The 22,644-nt window shown below is 39.3% G+C and overlaps 1 protein-coding gene across 1 annotated transcript; it reads right to left on the bottom strand.

Annotated features, from left to right (window-relative positions):
- Positions 1 to 5,222: 5,222 nt before the first annotated feature.
- On the bottom strand, positions 5,223 to 17,746 carry nfkbie (nuclear factor of kappa light polypeptide gene enhancer in B-cells inhibitor, epsilon). Its single transcript, XM_033647811.2, has 6 exons — positions 17,013 to 17,746; positions 11,484 to 11,586; positions 8,819 to 9,029; positions 8,174 to 8,262; positions 7,181 to 7,429; positions 5,223 to 6,161 (listed from the first exon to the last, which is right to left on the bottom strand). Exons 1-6 carry the CDS (start codon positions 17,330 to 17,332, stop codon positions 6,093 to 6,095), a joined length of 1,041 nt encoding a protein of 346 aa, XP_033503702.1. The 5' UTR covers positions 17,333 to 17,746; the 3' UTR covers positions 5,223 to 6,092.
- Between the last annotated feature and the right edge of the window lie 4,898 nt (positions 17,747 to 22,644).

The following is a 22,644-nucleotide window of genomic DNA, read 5'->3' as shown; positions in this document are numbered from 1 at the left end:
GATGGATTGGGCCTCCCTGTCCACCTGCAAAATGTCACTCAAAGTAACATGTACCGACCAGAAGGAGACTCAAAATGATACGAAGAGACACAAAAGACAGCAAAGGGAAGGAACTGCAAAACACAACATTACTTTAAAGAGACACAAAATAACTACAAAAGGGGGAAAACAACCAGACACAAAATGATAAAAAAAAAGACACAGAAATACCAAAAAAAAACCGCAACAAAACAACCTTAAAGATACATTAAATGGCCAAAAAAAAGACACAAAATTACTTCAGAGACACAAATTGGCTACAAAAAGACACACAGTTGCCTCAGAGACACAAAATGACCAAAAACACACCAAATTACCACAAAAGGCAGCAAAACAACCCCTAAGAGACACTAAACACCAAAAAAGTGAAGAAGGACCAAAAAGAGACAAAACAACCACAAAGACACACACCAACAACCAAAAAATACCCACAAAATTACTTTAAAGACACAAAATTGCTCCAAACAAGGGGGAAACAACCACAAAGAGACACAAAATCATCAAAAAAAAGACACAAAATGACCACAAAAGGCAGCAAAACAACCCCAAAGAGACACTAAACAGCCCAAAAGAGTCAAAGGGACCAAAGACACAAAACAACCACAAAGAGACACATAACCCAAAAAAAAGAACTCCACAAAATTACTTTAAAAATACACAAAATTGCTACAAACAGGCGGACAACAACCACAAAGAGACACAAAATGATTTTTTTTTTAAAAAAGACACAAAATTAACATAAAATTAGACAAAGGGATCAAAAAGAGACAAAAACACCCACAAAATTACTTTGAAGAGACACAAAATTACTACAAAAAGGGCCAAAACAATCACAAAGAGACATAAAATGATCAAATAAGGTATAACATGACCTCAAAGAGACACAATCTGACCACAAAGAGACACAAAACAACCACAAAAGGCAGCAAAACAACAACAAAAAGACAAAAAAACAACCAAAAAAGGAAAAAGGACCAAAAAGATACAAAACACCTACAGAGACACAAAAACACCCACAAAATTACTTTGAAGAGGCACAAACTAACTACAAACAAAAGGAACACAACCACAAAGAGACACAAAATGATCAAAAAGAGAATTGCTGCCCCTGTTCAAATTGCTTTGAACAGGGGCAAAACAACATTAAAGAGACACAAATCAACCAAAAAAGAAACAAAATTACTTCAACACAAAGTCTGTCTTGCTCCTATGTGGAGGTGGTGGGCTTTGTTCTGGGACCTGTTGTCTGCAGTCTGTTGATTGGCCAATAGCGGACGGTCACTCTGCTCAGGGCTGAGTTGTGGCTGGTTTTGAGGCTCATGTAACCACTGTTCATACAGTGGAGAGTTTTATTAGGAGACTAACTATAAAATGAAAGGATGTTTTGCTGCCTCTCACAGCAGCTGGAGTCGGAGAAAAAAAAAATACTTAATTCACTGGGCCAACTGCCAGCAACTTTTAAGGTGGAACGTTAACTTGTAATGTTACTCAATGCATGAGTTGACAACATGAATCCATCAATACACCTTAAATTTCACTGTGAAAAGTTTGACCATCACTTTAGTTTTTATATAACCTGCACTTTTAGTAATGAGTAGATCTTCAAGTTTTTATGTCTATTAATTTCAGATGGATTACATGAGCTGCATATATTCTAATCCTCACTCAAAGAAAAAGAAAGCGTTGTGGAACGTAGTTCCTGTGAGCTCCAGCAACACTAAACCCCTGAGCTTGCCTGAGAAGGACTAAATGCATAGCCTGAGTGTCAGACTGAAGCTCCCAGAACCTTCAGTCTGACATCGCCTCAATTGAAGGCGATTTACAAGAGGGAGGGAATTTGATTTTTTCCCTAACCAATCAGTAGAGATCAACGACTCACCCAGAATCTGACGTCATTAGTATCCATGCCTCGGGGGTGCTGAAAACAAGCGAGCATTGCCCGTTTAAAATGTCTCCATCGTCGTGCACGCCCAGCTGCATTGCCGTTAAATCCAGTTTAGCGGCTTCCTTAATTTGGTTCTCCATTAACGCGAGTAGTGGCGAAATACCTCGATAGCATCGTTAATGTGGTCTGTAGGATCTGTAGCAGTCGCCATTGTTGCTATCCTTACCAGTTACCCACCGGCGTACAGCTTGACATCAGCGTGGTGCTGATTGGCTAATCACTAGACCCCCGACGTTCATTGGTCCGTCCATCGTTTGGACGAGATAAATCGCAAATTCATTGAAGTATGCCAGACCAGTAATGCAAGCCTACTCAGTTGAGTGGGCGGGGTCTATGGTCTGGAACCAGGCTACTAAATGCACAAACCTGCTATTTCTAAATATCCCATGGAGAGAGACTCTCACTGCAGCCTGTTTTATTTCGTTCTGAAAATGCCGGCGTGCAGCCTCGTTCTGTGGACAATAAACGAGGTGCAGACTTCCCTCTCTCACCGATAATGAGGAAACACAGTGAGTGCTGGACGGAGCAGTGAGTGACAACAACCCCGCCCACATTTAAGAGTACTGTTTGTGGTGGAAACGCTAGGGTCTAGGTACCATGTCTGAAGGGTTACTTTTGGTTCCAAAGGTACCATACTGAAAGTGTTTGGTGGAAACGGGGCACACTGGAGCATCATAATGCTGCTGTTGTTTGCTTCTGTGTAAAAATGCAAAAGCGGTGTAAAGAAGAGACTTCATAGCGGCCCTATAGTGCAACATTTTTTAACAGCGCCCTCTAGGGAATGAAATCTAAGGAATGTGACACCAAACCTGTTCTCCCTGACATAAGTACTTTTTGAACAGCCCTACACTTTTTTTCACAGCAGCAGACAGAACAGGGAAAACCCAGGTGGAGCTAATTCTGTTAATGACGGCTCTGTTTGCTTAGTATTAAAGTCGGCATGCCCAGCGAGTGAGCAGGAACTATCTGACACATCTAAAAGGAATGCATTATTAGTTACACCTGTGCCCTTTTTTCCTGCTACGACACTTCGACAGAAGTCTGCAGGACTTTCAATTTGAACACTGCAGTATTTCTGCTTTATTTAGGATCTGCTTCCATAAGTGCTTTCATATTATAAATAGTCTATAAATAGTCTTGCCCTACAGTGCTTTTAATCAGAATTACTTGAGAAAAAGTGTTGGAAACATGCATCAGCTGGGCCCACATGTTGAAGCAACACTACAGGATGCCAAAAAATAACAAAGCACTTTATGTATATTTGAAACTGTAAGGTGCTTTGCCATTAATTGTTGACTCTCAATCACCATGTTGCATCTTTGCAAACATGAAAATTCCAGCGTTAATAAAAGCAGCATTTAATCTGCATGGCAGATGTAAAATAAGAAAGTGATTAAATGTTTTGGGGTTTTCTACTTTGCAGATTTTATTACAAATGATGCACTAAAATGCAACAAAAAGACAACCTGCCACCTGTGTTGGACAGTAACTAAGGCTCACAGACACCAGACATTACAGGTTTAATGATGCCTTATTAAAACAGTACCTGACTCATTTAAAAAGGGAAAATATGTGGTGCTTGATGATAAGTGAAACTGGCTTATCTAACTTTTTCCACAACATCTTTCTGTTTTAGCACAGCCCAGGGCAACACCAGTGTGACCTGCAGTACACTGTACAGTATATAACACAAATAGCTTTGGGGCATAGGCTCAATGGGGAAGTAGGTATAGTTTCACAACTCTCTGTTCTAGATGTTTACCGCACAGGGCTGGTTGTCTGTGCACAAGCTGTCACCACTATAAGCACTGTTTGTGCACATGAATCTGCCGCTCTCACACCCCCACAGCACCGCTCACCTGAGCCGACAGATCAATGACTGGCTCGGATTAAGTTAAGTAATTAATACTGAGGATTATCATGGCCAATAGTCCCACATGACATTTTGCTAGTTTATTATTCAACCTGCTCCGCCGCCGGTATGTGCTTATAAAAGAGATGCAGCTGAGTGGAATTTCCAGCTGCTCCACGGCCATTGTGTTTAAAGGAGCCATGAGAAAGAACCCACTTACAGGAAAACAAAAGATACACCTAACAAAAGAAGCTGACAGGAAACAACGACAAGAACTCAGGTGTTTTTACGTAAGAGCTCTGTCATGAGGTGCACACATTTGTTTACCGCATGGATTTATGATAGGATGTGTGAGCTGCAAACAAATCATTAGTTATTTAGATTTAAAGCAACATATTTTTACAGGTGAGCTGAAAAGGGCTCATTAAATCACTTAACCTATACTTTTACAGGTATCAGACACTTAAAGGCTTTTAAAGATCTTTTCAAGGTTATTTTTAACCAAATTCGAGACTGACTTTAGTAAAAATCATCTTTTTCTTATTCAAGGAATTGAAGTATAAAGTTAAGTATATATGTGGCTCCATGCAGAGGTAGCTTTTATATAGGAATATGGTCATTAGAGGGATTTAGGTTAGTCTGCATTAAGACTTTTTAAAGCCTTATACCGAGAAAACTGTATTGAGGACATTTTAAGACTTTTTAAGCCCTTACACTAAGCAAACTTAATTTAAGACATTTTAAGGCCTTATACTAAGAAAACTGTATTGAAGACATTTTAGGACTTTTTAAGGCCTTACACTAAGAAAACTTAATTTAAGACAATTTAAGACCTTTTAAGGCCTTATATTAAGAAGACAATTTAAGACCCTTTAAGGCTTTATATTAACACATTTTAAGATTTCTTAAGGCCTTATATTAAGAGAACTTAATTTCAGACATTTTAAGACTTTTTAAGGCCTTATACCAAGAAAACACAATTTAAGACATTTTAAGACTTTTTAAGGCCTTATACCAAGAAAACATAATTTAAGACATTTTAAGACTTTTTAAGGCCTTACACCAAGAAAACATAATTTAAGACATTTTAAGACTTTTTAAGGCCTTATATCAAGAAAACACAATTTGAGACATTTTAAGACTTTTTAAGGCCTTATACCAAGAAAACACAATTTAAGATATTTTAAGACTTTTTAAGGACCTGTAGACACCCTGATAAAATTAATATTGCTTCTGTCTGTTTGCACGTCTGAAAATCTTTAATGCTTTTTGGAAAACATGAGCTAACAGTGCAGAGCAAACCGTGGATAACGTTCATCATCTTGTGTGTTGCGTTCAGGTGTCACAAGGTGTTCACGATTAAAATGAAAAGAGTGCACTGTCCAGTTAGTTTTCTCCCATTTTATTACAAAATAAACAAACTGCTCATATTAACTAGACAGGGCTGTGTAATTACAGTTCAGGAGTAGAGGAACAGTTTACAGCAGATGAAGGATAGGAGGAGATAAATAGAGAAAACTGCTTCACGACATGAAGAAGCAAACCTCAGAAATCAAAAGGATAAAGCTGCATTTTGTGTTATATATTACATTTTTATATGGGCTATCAGTTTTCTAACAAATACAAGGGATGTGATTAGTTTGTCTCTGTACAATTGCAGGTCTCTTTGGGACACAGTTTACATTTAGTAAATTGAATATTAATTTTAATCTGCCTGATTGCATCAAAAAGTTTTTCTGTGGCTATAATTAAAGGCCACATGCATTAAAAAAAATAACAAAAACATATTACAATAAAAATACAATCATCGCACTGATAAAGTTTGAGGAACTGTGAAACAAAGCAATTTGAATGTTCAATTCCTCGCCCACAAAACCAGGTTCATGTGACAGAGAGGTAGAATTATTTATGGATATTGAACATATTGAGAGAAATGTTTGGCACTGTCTTTGAGGTGGTGTTTGTCCCAACCCCTCCAGAGGCATGCGGAAAGAAGCAGAATTACTGAACCAATGACTCAGAGACATGGATTTTTTTATATCAGGCACAGAATCAAGAAAGTAAACTCTATATGGTGCATATTTGTCTAGATAATGGATAAATACAGGACGAATCAGAATATACTACAAATTAAGGCACTATTCAACAAGAACTTCAGCTCAAATACAGCTTTTTTTGTTTGTTTTAAATCAAAATGTTCCAGCCGCAGTGAAGCTTCAGACAATTACAACACTGTTGTTAAGCCTACGATTCAGCTCAGAACTTCACACTGACCACCGACCTCCCCAAGATCTGGATGTCATCAAAGGGAAATAGAGCCAGGATCTGAAAGACAAGGAAACAGAAAGTCAGATTCTGCTGATACCTTCCCTAACTGTTCATGGCTTTCCCCACCAGATGATGGGAAAAGCAAAATATCTGACACACAGTATTAAGTTTAAGTATTACAGTTAAAGTCAAGGAAGTAAAGGTAACTTGAAAATGAATGCAGTTTAACTCTCATCCCTCCAGCTCACAGCACTCAGACATTATGAAGAGTGGAAACTTACAAATAAGTTACTTAGGGTTAGGGACAGTTTTGCACAAATGTTTATTGTAACATAAAATATGATTTTGTTGGTAGGTTTATGGGCGATTCTCTCTTTATTACTCTGCATCTGGGATTCCACTGCCTTGATTCACATCGAGGCGAATTTGGAAAAACTTGTAGCATAAAATACCCTGAGACTTGTGTGCAAACTCTTGTATCAGATTCAGTCACGCAGAAAGATCTTGGTTAAATAGCCCATTGTCATTGAATTTGCACATCCCTGTGTCATCGAGGGAACATCCGGGGTTCTGCTGTCCTTATCTGATTTTAAAGATTTTACACTGCAGCGTCAGAAAAAAATAAAGATCCTGATTCATAAAATCATACTTCCCATGTCAAAACATTTGTAAGACTTGTAAAACATTGATTTAAGACACTGTTTTACTAATAAGGGCCTTATTTTTAGATTAATTCAGTGCCTTTTAAGACTTTTTAAGCATCCACGAAAACCCACTTTGTGTGAAACAAATCTCATGAGAAGAGAGTGTTAGTCCATCCTTCACACTTTACATGCATTTTTTGCAGTTACTATGTATTAATACACATTTGATATAAGTATTTCTGGAAGCAGAATAGTGGGTGTAGGACTGACTCAAATAAACTGCAGTGGCTGTGTGTATATTGTTATAAGGGAAAATGCCAGCCTCACTGATGCGTCTCTGTGGCACAAAGGAATAAATATGTATGTGGTGGTCCATCTCCATCTTGGCCGTTTCCACTGATGTACCTTTAGCTGTCAATCACAAAAACTTACATCATCGTTGCCGTCGGCCAGATCCAGCGCTGTTTCATCCTCCATGTTTCGCAGCATTGTGTCCGCGCCAGACTGGCAGAGGAGGTTGGCGATGTCGGCGTCCTGTCTGCCCACCGCGAGGTGCAGGGGCGTGCAGCCGTTGAACATGGCGGCATCCACGTTGGCGCCTCTGCTGAGCAGCAGCTTCACCGATGTGATGTCATGCAGCTCAGCGGCGAGGTGAAGAGCTGTTTTGCCACTGGTTCCTTCCTGCGAAGGGTGGAGATGGAAAACAGACATAAGAGGAGCTACACACATTTCTTTTAAATTTGCATCTGCAAGCTTGACAGAAAATGACACAGTAAGCCACATAATAAAACTAGTAATAATAATAATGATAATAATAAAGAGGATGTGAGGCACAGTGATATGTTAGGCCGGTGATTTAAACCGAGAAGAATGTCTGGGGTAGTTTCGGGACCGACTGCCATGTCCCCTTCCATCAATAGAAAGTTAAGAGAGGCTGGCCAGCCCCGGCCTAATCATATCTCAAATCTAATTATGTCTCCATGAATCCTGCAGGACGTTCTGAGCTCAGCTCATATCACTATCAGCATAGCACAGGTGCAGCAGATTTATAGACAAGAACACAACATAAGGCCAGGCGCAGTAAACACAGTTTGAAAGGGATAAGTGTGATTATAAATACTGGCACATTGCTGGATCGTATGAAGGATACTGGAGAGAAACCCGACCCAGATGCTAATTAAACAAACTGTAATGTTTTCATCCTCTCCTCCACTCTTCCTCTTCAAAACATATGTTCAGAGAGACGGTTTATGATGTGTTGCTTAAATGTGACGAGCTGCAGGTGGAGGTTTGTCATCAGGGGCAATTTGAAGCACTAAATTACACAGAAACAAAACTCTAATACTCATAAAGTAGCGCCTTGTTATTAATAACTATAATAACCCATATGATGCAGTGAAGTAAGGAGTCATGTCACAGACTAACCTGGATATTCAGGTCTGCTCCCTTGTTCACCAGGAGCTTGATAATGTGATGTTGCCTGTTCAGTGCAGCCAAGTGAAGACAGGCGAGACCTGCAAGTACACACCTTGTTTGAAATGCAGAACACAAGGTCCATTTCAGGTCAAAAGAGACTGAAAAATTGATTTTAAAAAGTTTTTTTTTTCTTCAAATTATAGCATCAATCTAAGACCATGAAGAAATTCAACCATTGAAACTGCTGCTGCATCTAAACAGTGCTGTGAGACCAGAAAATACAGCCTCACACTCCCATGTGATTTGTCCCGGACTGTTGAAGCTAGACGAGCTACACTATTCAACATTAACAGATTCATTTCACCTTCGGTGTTTCCTTTAGTGCTATATTGGTTAAGCAATAACAACCAAGTTAATTATTTCCTTTAAAGAGCGGACAGCATTAAAGACAAGTCTTAAATGTACCAGAAGGCCATGTCACATTTGGACACACTAAAAAATCTGAGTTGCACAATCTGGGAAGTTCAGCTTCAGCTACCCACGGACAAACAGTCACACAGATGATGCAAACACATCAAAAATATGCCCTTAAATAACAGCAGTAAATTATTGGCTGACGAGGCCCTGCTGCAGTTAGTTGGTCTTTTTTCTCACCTCTCCAGTTCTGGGTCTCGAGGACCGGCGCCAGCTTGCTGGGCGAGACCTCTCTGGTCATTTCGGTGGCGCACTCCGTCTGCCCGTGTTGGCAGGCCACGTGAAGCGCTGTGTTGCCCTCCTGGTCCTGCAGCTCCAGACTGGCCCCTTTGTCCACCAGGTCCTTCACCACATTTGTGAGGTTCAGGTAGGTGGCCAGGTGCAAAGGGCTCTGAGGATCAACAAAGAATCTTTTAGGTCAGTTATCAAGCAAAAATACCAAATATATAACAGTTAATATCGCACACATTCTTTTTATACTTTATACTGTGAACTTTTACACATTTCTGCCCAAAGCTACCACTTCTAAAAATATATATGTAATAAAATATATATTTTTTAATACTTTTTATTTATGAACCCTTATTTACATTCAATAAGTGTGGGATGTTTAAGAAGTTAAAGCAAAATTTCCTACCCTCATTGGCTCAACAAACACACAACTTTCTCCACCTTTTTTCTCCCGATTCTTTCTTAAGTCATATGTAATAGGTAATTTGTTCCAGCAAATGTAAGCATTAAATAGTATGAACAAAAAGGCGAGTGGGCCAGTTTTTCTGGAGCAAGTCTTTTGTAACAGCTGTTTTGTAACCTGTTTACTTGCTGCCAGCGAGATCTTTAGTAGATAGGTATCATCTTTACTTAGTCTGTCAGGGATAGGTCTGAGATAAAGGGATGTGAATGTTGTTTGTGCATATTTTTTATAGTATTTTTGTTACTATAGTGTTTTTCTATATTAATGTCTCTTGATTTTTGCAATACTTGTTTTCATTGTTTGCTTTTCTCTAAATATGTTTGTGTTATGCAGCATTTATACTCCAGGTCTATGTGAAAAACTACTTGTCAATAAACAGTTTTCTGGTTCTAGCTGCTTATATGTTAGGACTTGCTGTTTTCTTCTGATTCGTGACTCTGCAAATTTAATATCTGGATTTTTGGACTGCTCACTTGGACAAAACAAACAATTTTCTGTAGTGAAAAAGACATTTTTCACTATTCTATGTCATTTTATCCACAAAGAGATAAATCAAACAATGTTTAATTTATTGTTCTATAATGACAATGACAGTTATTTATTTATTTTTATTTATTTATTCAACTTATATTTAACTTATAGTTAACCAGAGATCAACAATCTCTCTTCTGGGCAGACCTGGCCCAGACGGCAGCACGCAAAAAGTTACAGCCAAACGACCACACAATAAAAAACATAACACAGTCCTTACTACATTTTTTTTTATATAGCCAATGTGTCCGTATTTACCACTGTATACAGAGCACGCCCTCAGTGTTCAACACAATGAAATGCATCTCTTTATGGTTGATAGAGAAGCCACCACAGAAACAGCAGAAAAGTACATTTTGAGTGTTTTTCATCATCCTGTGTTGTTGAATATGCACATGCAGCAGTACAGAGACCAAAACAGGACCAATAAGTCATGGCGACAAATTCATGAGGAGGTTGGCCTGTCAGGTGTGTCCACTATGTGTGCACTCTATATGTTACACAGCTAGCATGCTACAGCTAGCTACACACGTCATCAAAATTTCCATTTAGAAAGTCTATCCGAAATCCGCTGCAAAGGCTTCACTTTTTCAGTGAACTCAAAGCAAATTCCTGACCAGGCAAAAAATAAATGAAGGGAAGAGTTTTGCAAACACATCTGAGATCATGGAGGTTCTCATGGGAATGAATGGACTTGCGGCTGACTTACATGTACACAAAGCCATGTGGAAATGAAGCATTAACCCCACACTGCATTTCCCAGAATGCCTCTAAACAACCCAGAGAGCACAAGCCTGTTGCATTCAGCTGTTGGTTACGTATGAACGAGACCACCAGAGAAATGTTTCCCCTGAGACATTGAGAGTTGCACTTTTTGTCCAAAACAAACAAGTGGTTGTGGTCTGATCTCAGGTCTGATCAAGTTACTGTGGGTGTAGAATCTGAGATATATGATGGCTTTAATATTTGAATGTCACTTACCATCAGTAAGACTGAAAAACATCTGTGCACCACACAGCAAACTGCACAAAATGCATCATCACTGCCTGTTTTCTTAATCAGTATGTAAATGTCTGACGGGGGGGATTTTGTTTTAAAACCCTGAAGGGGTACAGAAGAATTCCTCTGTGAGGTCCTAGAATGACTACTGAGAGGAAATTAGGCAACCAAAATGGCTCAGGCTAACTGAGTCACTGCATGAAGTGCTGAGTCGTAACTTCAGATGTTTCCTTTTGACAGTTCAGTCCGTTTGCTCTGTCTTCACTTGGGTTTCTACACCAGCAACTGACATCTCAAAAGGACTGGAACAATTCCTCCACCCACATCCACACAAGGATACACTCCACAGCTCCCTGTGGTTCAATTTCTACAGGAGGTAAGAGGAGGGGAGTTTCCATTCAAAGTCCCTCATGAGCTAACACAGGAACCACCCACAGTGACGTCCCTGAGAGAGGACGGACTGCCAATAAAGAGGAACAACAGCTCCCTGGAAGTGCTGAGATATAAATAATGCCACTGTTTCCACAATCAAGATACCGACTATGAGGAAGTCACTTTAGATTAAAAAATTCCAGTACAAGCTGTGGTGTGTGTTTGAGGAAAGTGTAACGTTGCGCTCACCTGGTATAGATTGTTCTGGATGTCCAGGACTTCTTTTGGGAATAGCTGTATCAACTGTTGGGCGATGAATTCCTCTTCATGGATTATTGCTAAATGCAGGATTCTGCAGGAGTGGCACAGAAAAATAAACATTTTTATCCATTATGCTTGCAAAAACTTGCAAGCTTACTTTATCTCACATTGAGCAATCCACCCACAAAAGCAGTAGTAGAGTAGTGATGAAAAAAAGGCTGCATTTCAACAGGAGACAGTAAATGTTGCCTCAGAATTTTCCTTGGTATTTATCTCAAGCGGCTACCTCGAAATTTAACACCTAGTGGGCTGAATGGCAAGATTTAGTGATCGGGGGGGATTGAGCAATTCAAGTTTTTTTTAGATTACATTGTATAGCGAGCTGTTAAAGTACAGTGGCACGTTGAAACCATGTATCAGTAGGTGCATCCTTGGAGGCTTTAGTTGACATAACAAAAACACACTAACCTCAAAACTTGAGTGGGAAGTTGTAGCAAACAAATGTGTGCAAAGAGCAGGAAATGGCTCCGAGCATTAGTGCTTAATTTAGACTTAAGTACAACAACACAAACAGGGCCTCGACTGTGAAAGGATTTTAACAAATTAAAGTGAAAGTTGAGCTTCATGTTGCGTCAAACTGCTCAAATGTCAGAGGCTTTATATCAAAGCTGAAACTGATTTCTGATCACAGAACCAGCAGGAGGATGTTCCTTTATTAGTGTGCTGTGAAACGCATGTTACTGCAGCTACTGTGCTCTGTTAAAGATCAGCAATGAGTTTAAATGTCATTGAACTATTCAGAGACAGACAGTGTGGGATCAAACGCTGCCACAACATCTCGCTGTGCAGACATTTCATCCAGTCAATGACAAAACTAGAATTTTCATGTTAAATAATACACATTCGTTTTATCTGTGCATTAAAAAGAACTTAAGTGACATGAGTGGTTTGTTGTGATGATGGTATTTTGTAAGCATTTAAGTCTGCAGTATAGAGAAGCCACTGAATGCAACTATTCAATTCACCCATCATCACTGAAATATATGTGTGTTGTCTGTGTATTGTTGCAATCACAGTGAAATGAAGGGCATAATACTTGTGACTGTTCACTGCATGCTCAATAAAATTTACTTGACTTATCTTGCATCACATTTGCTTTGAATTTTTCACACCAAGAACTAGAGTTGTACCGATACCGATACCAGTATCGGAAATGCCTCCGATACTGCCTAAAATGCGATATCGGGTATCGGCGAGTACAGCCTAAGACCTATCCGATACCACGTAATGCCTCACGTCATTACGCATACGTACACTACAGGCAAATGAAATTGAAACGGAGTGGAGTTTAAAAATCATTCTACTGTAGCATTTAAAATGTCTTTTTTACCAAATTGTGTAGCTGCACTTTAACCTGTGTCTTGATCTGTATCAACACTGGATAATAAAATTAAAAAAAGTTTTATGGCATTCATTCTATTATTATGTATTCATTTCTCAATATTTTACAGTAGTTTTAGGAGTTGAGACATACAACAATTCATATCCCATCCATTTTTATTTTACGCGCTGGTATCGGAACGGTACTCGGTATCGGCAGATACCTAAGGTTCAGGGATCGGAATCGGTATCGGGAAAGAAAAAGTGGTATCGGTACATCTCTACCAAGAACCCAATTCTCTGGATGATTTTTGAAGAAATGAAAATAAAAAACAACCAGTTTAATCTGAAAATAGCCATGTTTGCATTTACAAGAATAACTTCTTCTTTTAAGTTGAATAAAATCAGCTATTGTTAATCATTCAAAATGTGTCACTTGGACACAAAAAGTACATCAGCAGTTACTCACGATGTGACACAACCAGGATATGGTGACAAAGCTTAAAATTCTGTCAAGATAAACATCATTCTACTTTCTTTTTCTTTCTTTTTTTGCAATTATTGCGAGTAAACCACGACGACACCAACATCACCAATTCTGTGTAAGTGGTTATGAAACACTGCTCTGACACAACTGAATATTTTCTAATAAGCAGGAACTGGTCATGTGTGCAGAGGTTATGTATGCAGTGAGTCTCTAAATATAACTACAGCTGAATAATTGTTCAGTTGCTTTTTTTTGTCAATCGCAGCCTTGCAGGATATTTTATTGAAGACACAGCTTACAACTTCTTGACCTTAACTGTCTAACATTTTTGGGCCTTTTCGCCACCACATTAACAACTTGTGTTTTAAACTCAGACTAGTCGACTAGTCTAAAAAAAACACACAGACAACAGTCAAAATTTAGCGCAATTTAATCTATAAGGTTATTAAACATCTGAAAAAAACATATATTACAAAAGCCGTTTAAAATCGTTAATCAAATTTTCCAAAACCCAAATCATTTGTTAAATGCCGCTGAAATGTGTGCCACTTTGCACATTGTCCTACAAAACATGACAACAACTCACTAAATAAGAGTTATCAAACACAATTTATTGAAAACAAATATTCTTAAGGAAACTACTCCTTTTGGAACCGTGCCTGAAAACTGCAAAGGCATTTTCATTGAGTGAACGCAATGGTATAAAGTAAGTATAATTTCGATAATAAGTTTAACTGACTAGTATTTCTGGTTGGGGTGGGGGGAAAAATTTATATAGAATAGTATTGCCGTACTTTGTGTAGTAATGTTGTATTGAAAATGGATGCCAAGTATCGATTTTTGCAAAATGCAAATACAAATTAAACTTCTAGAATAATAAAATCAATCGTGTTTTCAGTCCACTCGATACAATTTTCTTCAAAACAAATATTAAAGTGAGAATGTTTTTCTTACAACTCTATCTTATTAGATAAAACAGATTTTGACAAAGTTTTCTTTGGGGAAATAATAAAAAAGGCAATTAATTGCAAAACATCACAGTTTATGTTATCACAACACTCAACATATTGCAAAACATTTAAAAATGGAAAATTTTGTATCGTGATTAAAGAACTGTGATAATATCGCAATTTCTAGTGCAAACTAGTAAGGGTGGTGGGGGAAAAAAAATCGATACAGCACAGTATCGCAATATTTTTGTGGGGCATTATCGTATCCTCAAAAAGTGCCAAGTATCATTTTTTTATGACATAAATCATTAATATGATAAATACAAATTAAACTTACCTACTGGAATATAATAATCAATTGCTTTTTCAGTCCACTAGATACATTTTGCTGCTGCAAAAAAATGACTGAAGTGAGATGAACAGACTGAAAACTCTATCTTATTAGGTAAAACAGATGTTGACAAAGTCTTTATTTCATGGACACTGAAAAAAGGTAATGAATCGCAGTATATCACAATATGTTCTATTGCAATACTAAGCATATTGCAACATGTTTAAAATCGCAGTAATATTGTATCGTGACTTAAGTATCGTGATAATATCATATTGTGGATCCTCTGGTGATTCCCACCCCTACTGGCTAGTGAGGGTATCAATGTTAAAATGACTAGTTGACTCATAGTGCACAACCCTACTGGCAGCCCTTAATATAACTGAACCAGTGTGCACCAAGCACAGAGAAACTTCTACGCTCACACTCAACAAAAACTTTGTGCTTTTACTGAAATTTTAAACACCTATACACCTGGAAAAAGCTGAACTGAAGGAAAGCTGAGTTAAAATATCTGTAATCCATCAGCTGATGATTGAGTTCACTGATGATGTTTCTCACGAGAAAGTATCAGAAAATGTCGTTGAATCAGTTCAATGTCACCGTCGACTGATTTAAATGTCTGCAGACTGATAGATCTGCCCTGCCAACTCGTCAGCCCTGTATGAGCAACCCTCTTAGTGTGAAAGAGACTTCCTGGTTTGAGTAAGACTTGAATGAATAAGAACTAAAAAATCCCACGGGGGGAAAAAAAAACAATGTTTGCATGATTCTCTCTCAGCCTAAGCAGCACACAGTGTGTGGTGTGTTTCAGGTGTTTTTTTTCTCCCCCTCACAGGTATCTATAGTTAGGGTGTGAGAATGAAACCATGTGGCCCCAACGACCAGCAAGCGGAAATGAAAAGAGGTCAGAGACACAATAACACTTCTACAATGCTGGGACAACATCAATCGCTGGATTACACACCAGAGGCTGCAGGAGTCATTAGCGGGCCCGCTTTCACGTCAAAACAGACTGATGACACGGCAACAAAAGATGAGTGGGTCACAGAAGAAACACTGGCTGATAAGTGTGTGTGGACTGTGTGCAAAAAAGCTGCAGTTTCATTGACTCAAACTGAGAAATGAGCAGCAGCAAACAGCCACTGCGACAGCAACTGACATTTATAGATGTCTGGTGTGATGGGGAAAAAGAGAAAGAAAGAAAGAAAGAAAGTAAGACAGCAGCTAGTGAAGTGTGGGATCCACCAATAAAAACATGCACACACTGTCCCATCCTGATCAACAAGTTTCTTGGATCAAAAGTCATCCACAGTGCTGCTGCTGCTGCTACCGCCTCACAGCATGTGCTTTGTCTGAGCTGCATGGGGAAGTCCAGGCCTATCTGTTTCACTTCTGTTTTCTCACTGAGAGACGCCTCATAGGAGTCCGTCCACATTCATGACAAGGACAAAGTTCATTAAAAAAAAAAAAAAAAGAAGGCTGCAGTATCACACCGCTATGAAATCCCCTTCAAAACCAGTATCACAGGAAGAACTGGGCCTCACATTCAATGTCATTTACATTAACTTCCACTTAAAGGTGTTTTAAGTTCATCTCCAGTGGATCGCCGTCATTTAAGGTCATTTTTCACGCAAATATTCTCCTCAGACTTCTCAAATGTGAGGATCCACTGCTTTTTTCTTAGTTTTTTACCGTCAAATGTGTAGGTTTTTATTTTTGGGGGGGATTGGGAGCACTCTGCCAGGGTCAAACACTTGATTTCCTGCATTCTGGTGATTATTTATGCACCATTTTGGCTCTTTTCTGCATCAGTCTGCAGTGTGAATGTCTTTAACTCTGTCAAAATTAAAGTCTTATGCTGCTTTTCTGTTTTTCATTTGTTTGGTAGGATGCACATGTTTTAAATTTTGAAATCTAGACCTATGTATATCATTGTTAATGACATATCTTTGGATTTTTGGAGCTTGTGAGGGGGCATTTTTCATTATTTAATGTCATTTTATAGATAAAACAGATTAAATGATGATTAAAAATAATTAATAGTTGCAGTCCTAACCATTAGAGCTACTGATGTTAGAAGAAAGCAGCAGAAAATGGGGATTAAATGCAATATAGTAATGGACAATTTGAAAATAAATTCGTGAAAGCTAGTAAAAAAAACACAACGCAGTTTTGTCTCATACTGCAAAAGTATTTCATGTCAGACATCTTATACTGGTGAAAAAGTTGGTTAAAACTCTGCTAACTGGAGGATAAAATGCAAGGCACCATGTTTTAGCCTTCACCCAGCAGCACAGGGCCTTTCAGCAAAGCTCAGAAAATATTCATTTTTAAGTAAAAAACTGATAAAATTAATAAAAACATACGTGTCTCCATCTTCAGTGATAGTCGTGAGCAAGTTCTCCTCCTGTTCAGAGAGTTCAGAGCTCTGTGCTTGCTCCTCCTTGGCGCTGGAGAGCGTGCAGCCCCCCACTATCTCTGACAGACTCTCCACCGTGATGGACGAGGAGCCATACGCCGAGTCCAGGCGCTCCTCCCCAGTAGAGAGCTTGTCCCTCGGCCCGCTGAAGTCGGCGCTCGGCTCCCGGGGCTCCTCCGACTTCAGCATGGAGCGGTACGAGTCAATGCCCGAGTCTGTGCGGCTATCCTCCAGCAAGTCTTCTTTCCTACAGTCGTCGCTCGCCATGGTGAAGGTGGTGCTGCTGATGGTGCTGGCGGCCTCGCTGGGTTTCCCCCTTCCCCGAGTAAAGGCTACTTAGCGGGTGTTGTCGCCGCCCGGTGCTCGGTGATGTGACCGGACTCCGAGGATAGCCGCCTGACACCTGAGGAAACCACCGCTCCTTTGTGAAACCAGAGGAATGAGCCGCTTCGTTTCATGCCACTAACTGATAATACATTACCCTCGGTCACTTTTTATCGATTATAGATTTTAGAAAAGTTTCAAACTTCGGTACGGTCATTACAAACTTCGTGAAAACGGGTTGGAAACGAGCAAGAAGAGGCGAAGCGGCCGCCCGTCGTCTAGATATCCGGTAACAGCATGAGCTCCAGGCGGAGAGCATATGAGCAATGAAAGGCGATAAGCTGACATGTGAAAGGCGAAGCTGTTTTTGTCACGCGGGGGAATCCCCAGTGCGCGTGAGCAAACACACACACCCATATACATACACCACGCGCGCGCGCACACACACACAAACTTCAATTGGAGGAGCGTCAAGGTCCAACCGACAGTCACAGTAACGGCGGAAGCGGGGTGATTTTCAAAATAAAAGTGTATTTGATAGTACCTTAACCCTTCAGAATCATAAATCATTAACAAAAAAATTAAATACAATTAAATTAAATCAAATAAAAATAGAATAAAATTAAATAAAAATAGAATAATTTATTCCGTGTTACCCAATAAAGTGCCCCAGGGAAGACGTTTTTCTATAGGCTGATGCAAAGTTAGCATCGCACTGGTTCCCTTCTCAAAAAGCCTATGGGATTTTTCCATTGGATTTTAGATAATTTCCGAAAATAAACTCTGTGGCAAACATTAATGATACTTTTTTTTTAAAGATATTTTTATGGGCATTTTTTGCCTTTAATTGATAGGATAGTGAAGTGTGAAAGGGGGAGAGAGAGAGAGAGAGAGACATGCAGCACAGGCCCACAGGCTGGAGTCAAACCCGGCCGCTGCAGCAACAGCCTTGTACATGGGGCGCCTGCTCTACCACTAAGCCACCAACGCCCCAACATCAATGATACTTATATGTTTTGTTCAGTAAGATAATCTTCACTTTCATGATTATTGATGTCCAAATGCAATTGCTAGAAGTACAACGCTAACATTAGGCTATAAACAAACTACACTATAGTCATTTGACCTAAGTCACCACCATAACAAGATTTACAAGCGTGTTCGGCGTGGCTCAGTGTTACATTCTCTGGTTTGATTTAGCTTCTTATTAGCAACCGCCTTTTTCAAGCTAAATAGAAGCGTCAAAGTTCGCAAGTGGGGTATATACTGACATAAGTCTCTCATTATTTCAGGCATCTAACCAAAAACCTGTTAAAAAAAAAGGCACTGACTTTGAGACGAGGGACCTGTGAGGGGTAAAATGCTAACTCATTTCTGGGTTTTGGGACTCATTCCAGGGGCACTCTATGGATGTAGAGACTTAATGCAGAAATCCCCCAATAGTAAAATGGCAATAAATGGTCTTATGATAACTGTTTTTCAATAAAGTGATGCTTTAAAACACATTGCCTCTATATTTTGAACTGTATCTGTGTTATCACGACTCAAAATACACTTGATTTATGTAGTATTCCCAGAAAACAGTATATTGAAAACCTCCTGAGATTAATATTTTTTTGTACATAATCAATAGAATACAATATAAGCTAATTATATTATTACTGATATAAATTTAGAGCAGTATTTCCCCATTTAAACAGTACTTCCCTATTTATCATCAGGTGACATTCAGACCTACTGTCCACTCCAATAGACAGATATTTTTGAAAAATTCCTGAGTGAAAGCTGGAAATCTTTCACCTGATATTTTGACATGTGTTATTAATATAACATGTCTCATGTTTACTTTAAACACAGCTTAAACACAAGTTATGTATTTTCACAATATGATTTAAAGACTGAAACATGCCTTTCACTTCCTAATTGCCTCACAGTTGGTCATGCTTGTTAATAAAGGGGGCTCTACTGCAGTCCACTTTAGATGAGGTGGAACACTGTAATTGGCTTATAGACATTCCAAAAAATAAGTTTGTGCATTTGGGTGGAGTCAGGTGACAGTAATCATAGATCTAAACATCCTAGAAAAGCTTTGTCCATTGAAATAGACAGGAGATCGGAACATATTAATAAGTGGATTATGTACTTTTCCAGACAGTGTATAAAAATCTTTTAAACAACACACAGATCTTCATGCTGGGAAATAAAAGTGGTACAACATATATTTCAATAGAATAAAATATAAAAAAAATCAAACAATTAGAAACCATGAATGATCAGATAATTAAGATAATCCATCACAGTGAACATCAAGTCTGCTTTAATGTTTGTCAAAGTTGCATTACTGTTATGAGGTTGGATGGATGACTGGCACAGAACCAGAGGCCGAAAGTGTCAGTGGCCCCTGGCCTTCACTTTCAAAATGACAAATTAACACGTGTGGACCAGGAAGAGACACAGAAAGACCACAAAGAGACACAAAATGACATAAAGATGCCTACTGATTAAGAAACATGCAGCAACAACAGCCACAAAAGAGGTGAAACCACAGCAAAGTCTGTGTGTCTTGCTCCTATGCAGGAGAGGGAGGTGGTGCGGCCTTTTGCATATCTATACCCAGGGGTCACTGTCTCATAATCCACCCCTGAGGTCACAGAATTCAGACCTCTCAAATCAGTGTGTGCTTAAAATACATTCCCATGCAACAATAATGTAGCACTGACAAAACATGTGGTCAAAATGATCAGCAAAAATATTAAGTTTACATGTTCATGGTTTAGTTAAAGAGCTAAAACTTGCAAACACGCTTACGGGATCCTTTAAGCCTTTAGGGTCATAAAGTTCCATAAATACATTAACTTAAAATCAAATGCTGAACCTGTGCAGCTGTGCAAGGCAAAGTTAGTGTCTGTCAAAACTTTACACTGTTGTTGCTGTCACGTCTCAAGTAAGTCAAGTCTGTCACAGAAGCCATGTTCGTACAAGTCCTCATTTTCATAACTGGCTCTGATTCAAGTACCGAAATAACACAACGAATACTTTCTCCCTTGAACTTCCCTTGAGTAAGCTGTATTCTTCAACCACACACATAAGTTTTATTTTCTAAAGCCATAACCGGAAGTCCTAATCTGTACGGTAGCGGGCTTGTCACTGGTTGCAGCATGAAACCACACTTTATTATTCAAGGGATTTTAGACCTTTTCCTGAGAAGTTACAAAACCTGAACAAACAGGTTTTCATAATCTTGTCCAATTTAATTTGGCATTGACACGGAATGATTGTTAGTGCTGCAGGTCGAAAATAAGCTTGTGGAGGAGCAACTGTAATGTCAATCTGCACTTTGACATACAGTATTATATAACTTCACAGCATGCATGCTTGCTCTACATACTCCAGTATCTTTCCATTGATACAATCACACAATAACTTAATTTATCTGAATCTAGAGGGGGAAAAATGTTCCATTTGTTCCCGTATTTTTACACTCTGGGTTGAGCTTGTATACAGGAAAAGATAATGCACATAAGCACAGGTTTAAAGCTGCCATTTCTGACCTCCCAAAAGTTCAGGAATAACCCAGCTATCATTTCTTGTTTCCTTTTCTGTCATGAAAATGCTTGTTGTGGTTTGGCCGTTAGAGGGCTCACTTACATAGCTGCTGCTGAGGGCCAGATTCATCATAAATATAGTCCATAAAACAATACTGACTGTCAGAGAGAAGCCTTTACTGCTGCCAAGAGCCGCCATCTGTTTTCATGTCATCTACTGTTATGTTTACTTAATCCATTTTGTGCCAACAGTCCAGTCCAATGTCCATACTGTGGGCTATGATAAACAGGGACGTGTGTGCCAGGGTTGTAGGATAAAGGGCTCCTGTGTGAATAGTTATGTTTACAGAGGAGAAACAGAGCTGGCAGGAATGTGGGGAATTCTTTAATACAACGCTCTTCATCTTTTTCTTTCTGTCTGTAATCATAAATATGGATTAAGTCTAAAGGGTAGTGGTATATAGAATTCTGTATGGGACTGAACTTCAGTCACCTGCTGCTCACAAGGTATCACCACAAGAAAAACACAAACCACTTCATGAACCACTCAAACCAAGTTTGGTCTTGACTATACAGTTTGAAAGTGACGTCGAGCTCTGACATTTTCTCTACATTCAAATTTCAAGACATGATTATAAACAGTGGTAGATGTTCCTGTAGGTGGCATAGGAAGCCATAGGGTGCCATCTAGGGGGGGTAGGGCGCCAAAATTGAACATAAGGGGAATGTTTGTGTGGTGTAAAGCTGTGTTCACACTACAAGCGACACAGCAACAGTGTGACCAGCTACATTATCGAAGAGTCGCAGCTGAAGTGTTGCTCAATCACTCGTTAACGTAGTTACGAGTGATTGATTGGTTGGTGCTTCACCGCATCATTGGAGCGCTGAAAAAAGTCGAGGCTAGCTCAATTTCTATTTGTACAATGTCACACCTGTTCGCAGCAACCAACACATTGTCACTCCGACCTCGACACATTAACGTTTGGTCATGGACTTTCCACGTCCAGATACGAGGTGCAAGGTACCCTGGGTGTGTTGGTTGTTGCCATTCTGGGACGCCATGTCAAGTTCTGCCTGTTACATGCATTGTATACACTTCTGTTTACGAAGATTATTTAAAGTTTATATACAATCTCTTTCAAAATAAAAGCACTACGTTGGAACAACACCGTGAATCGACATTTTTTTCCCTCCAACAACAAATGCATGTGGTTAGGTTTAGGAAAAAAGAACAGGGTTTGGCTTTGGAATCTTACGGGATGCTCTCTCGGGCAAAAGTCTGTGTTTGTTGGACCCGTCCACCACCCCACCCGCATGCCCCAGTTGCACTTTTACTGCCTTAACTTTTGACCTTGTCTCACCGCGTTTCCCCTGACGCCACTGGGCGCTGTTAGACTATAACACCAACCTGCCGCGCATCATGCCGACATTAAAGGATGCCTCTTTTTTGTTGGTTTCTGATGCTGAAATTCACTGCCCAAGCCCCGGATTTCGACGACTTAAGAGTGAGACCAGGCTCCAGCAACAAGTGTCGGGTATCAGTTTGTCGCTTCATGTCATCAACTTCCATTGAAAATAACTTAGCCTGTTGCTTTGTTGCTCCTAGTATGAACAAAGCATAAGGAAAAATGAAAAGGCAAACGCATTCGGGGCACAGTACAAAAACAAGAAATTGACATTTGCAAACACAGAATTTTTTTTATCGTTAGT

Source organism: Epinephelus lanceolatus, chromosome 13 (genome assembly GCF_041903045.1).
Source record: "Epinephelus lanceolatus isolate andai-2023 chromosome 13, ASM4190304v1, whole genome shotgun sequence".
NCBI classification, from domain to species: domain Eukaryota; kingdom Metazoa; phylum Chordata; class Actinopteri; order Perciformes; family Serranidae; genus Epinephelus; species Epinephelus lanceolatus.
Note: the sequence above shows the minus strand (reverse complement) of the source record. Positions and strands in the feature narration are given on the sequence as shown.

What these genes read in the sequence shown, in the direction of transcription:
- nfkbie (XM_033647811.2), bottom strand. Translation starts at nt 17,332, where the DNA reads ATGGCGAGCGACGACTGTAGGAAAGAAGACTTGCTGGAGGATAGCCGC. An exon ending in TCCAGAACAATCTATACCAG is followed by an intron (nt 9,030 to 11,483) that starts GTGAGCGCAACG and finishes GTTGATCCTCAG; the next exon opens with AGCCCTTTGCACCTGGCCAC. An exon ending in GAGCAGACCTGAATATCCAG is followed by an intron (nt 7,430 to 8,173) that starts GTTAGTCTGTGA and finishes CACCCTTCGCAG; the next exon opens with GAAGGAACCAGTGGCAAAAC.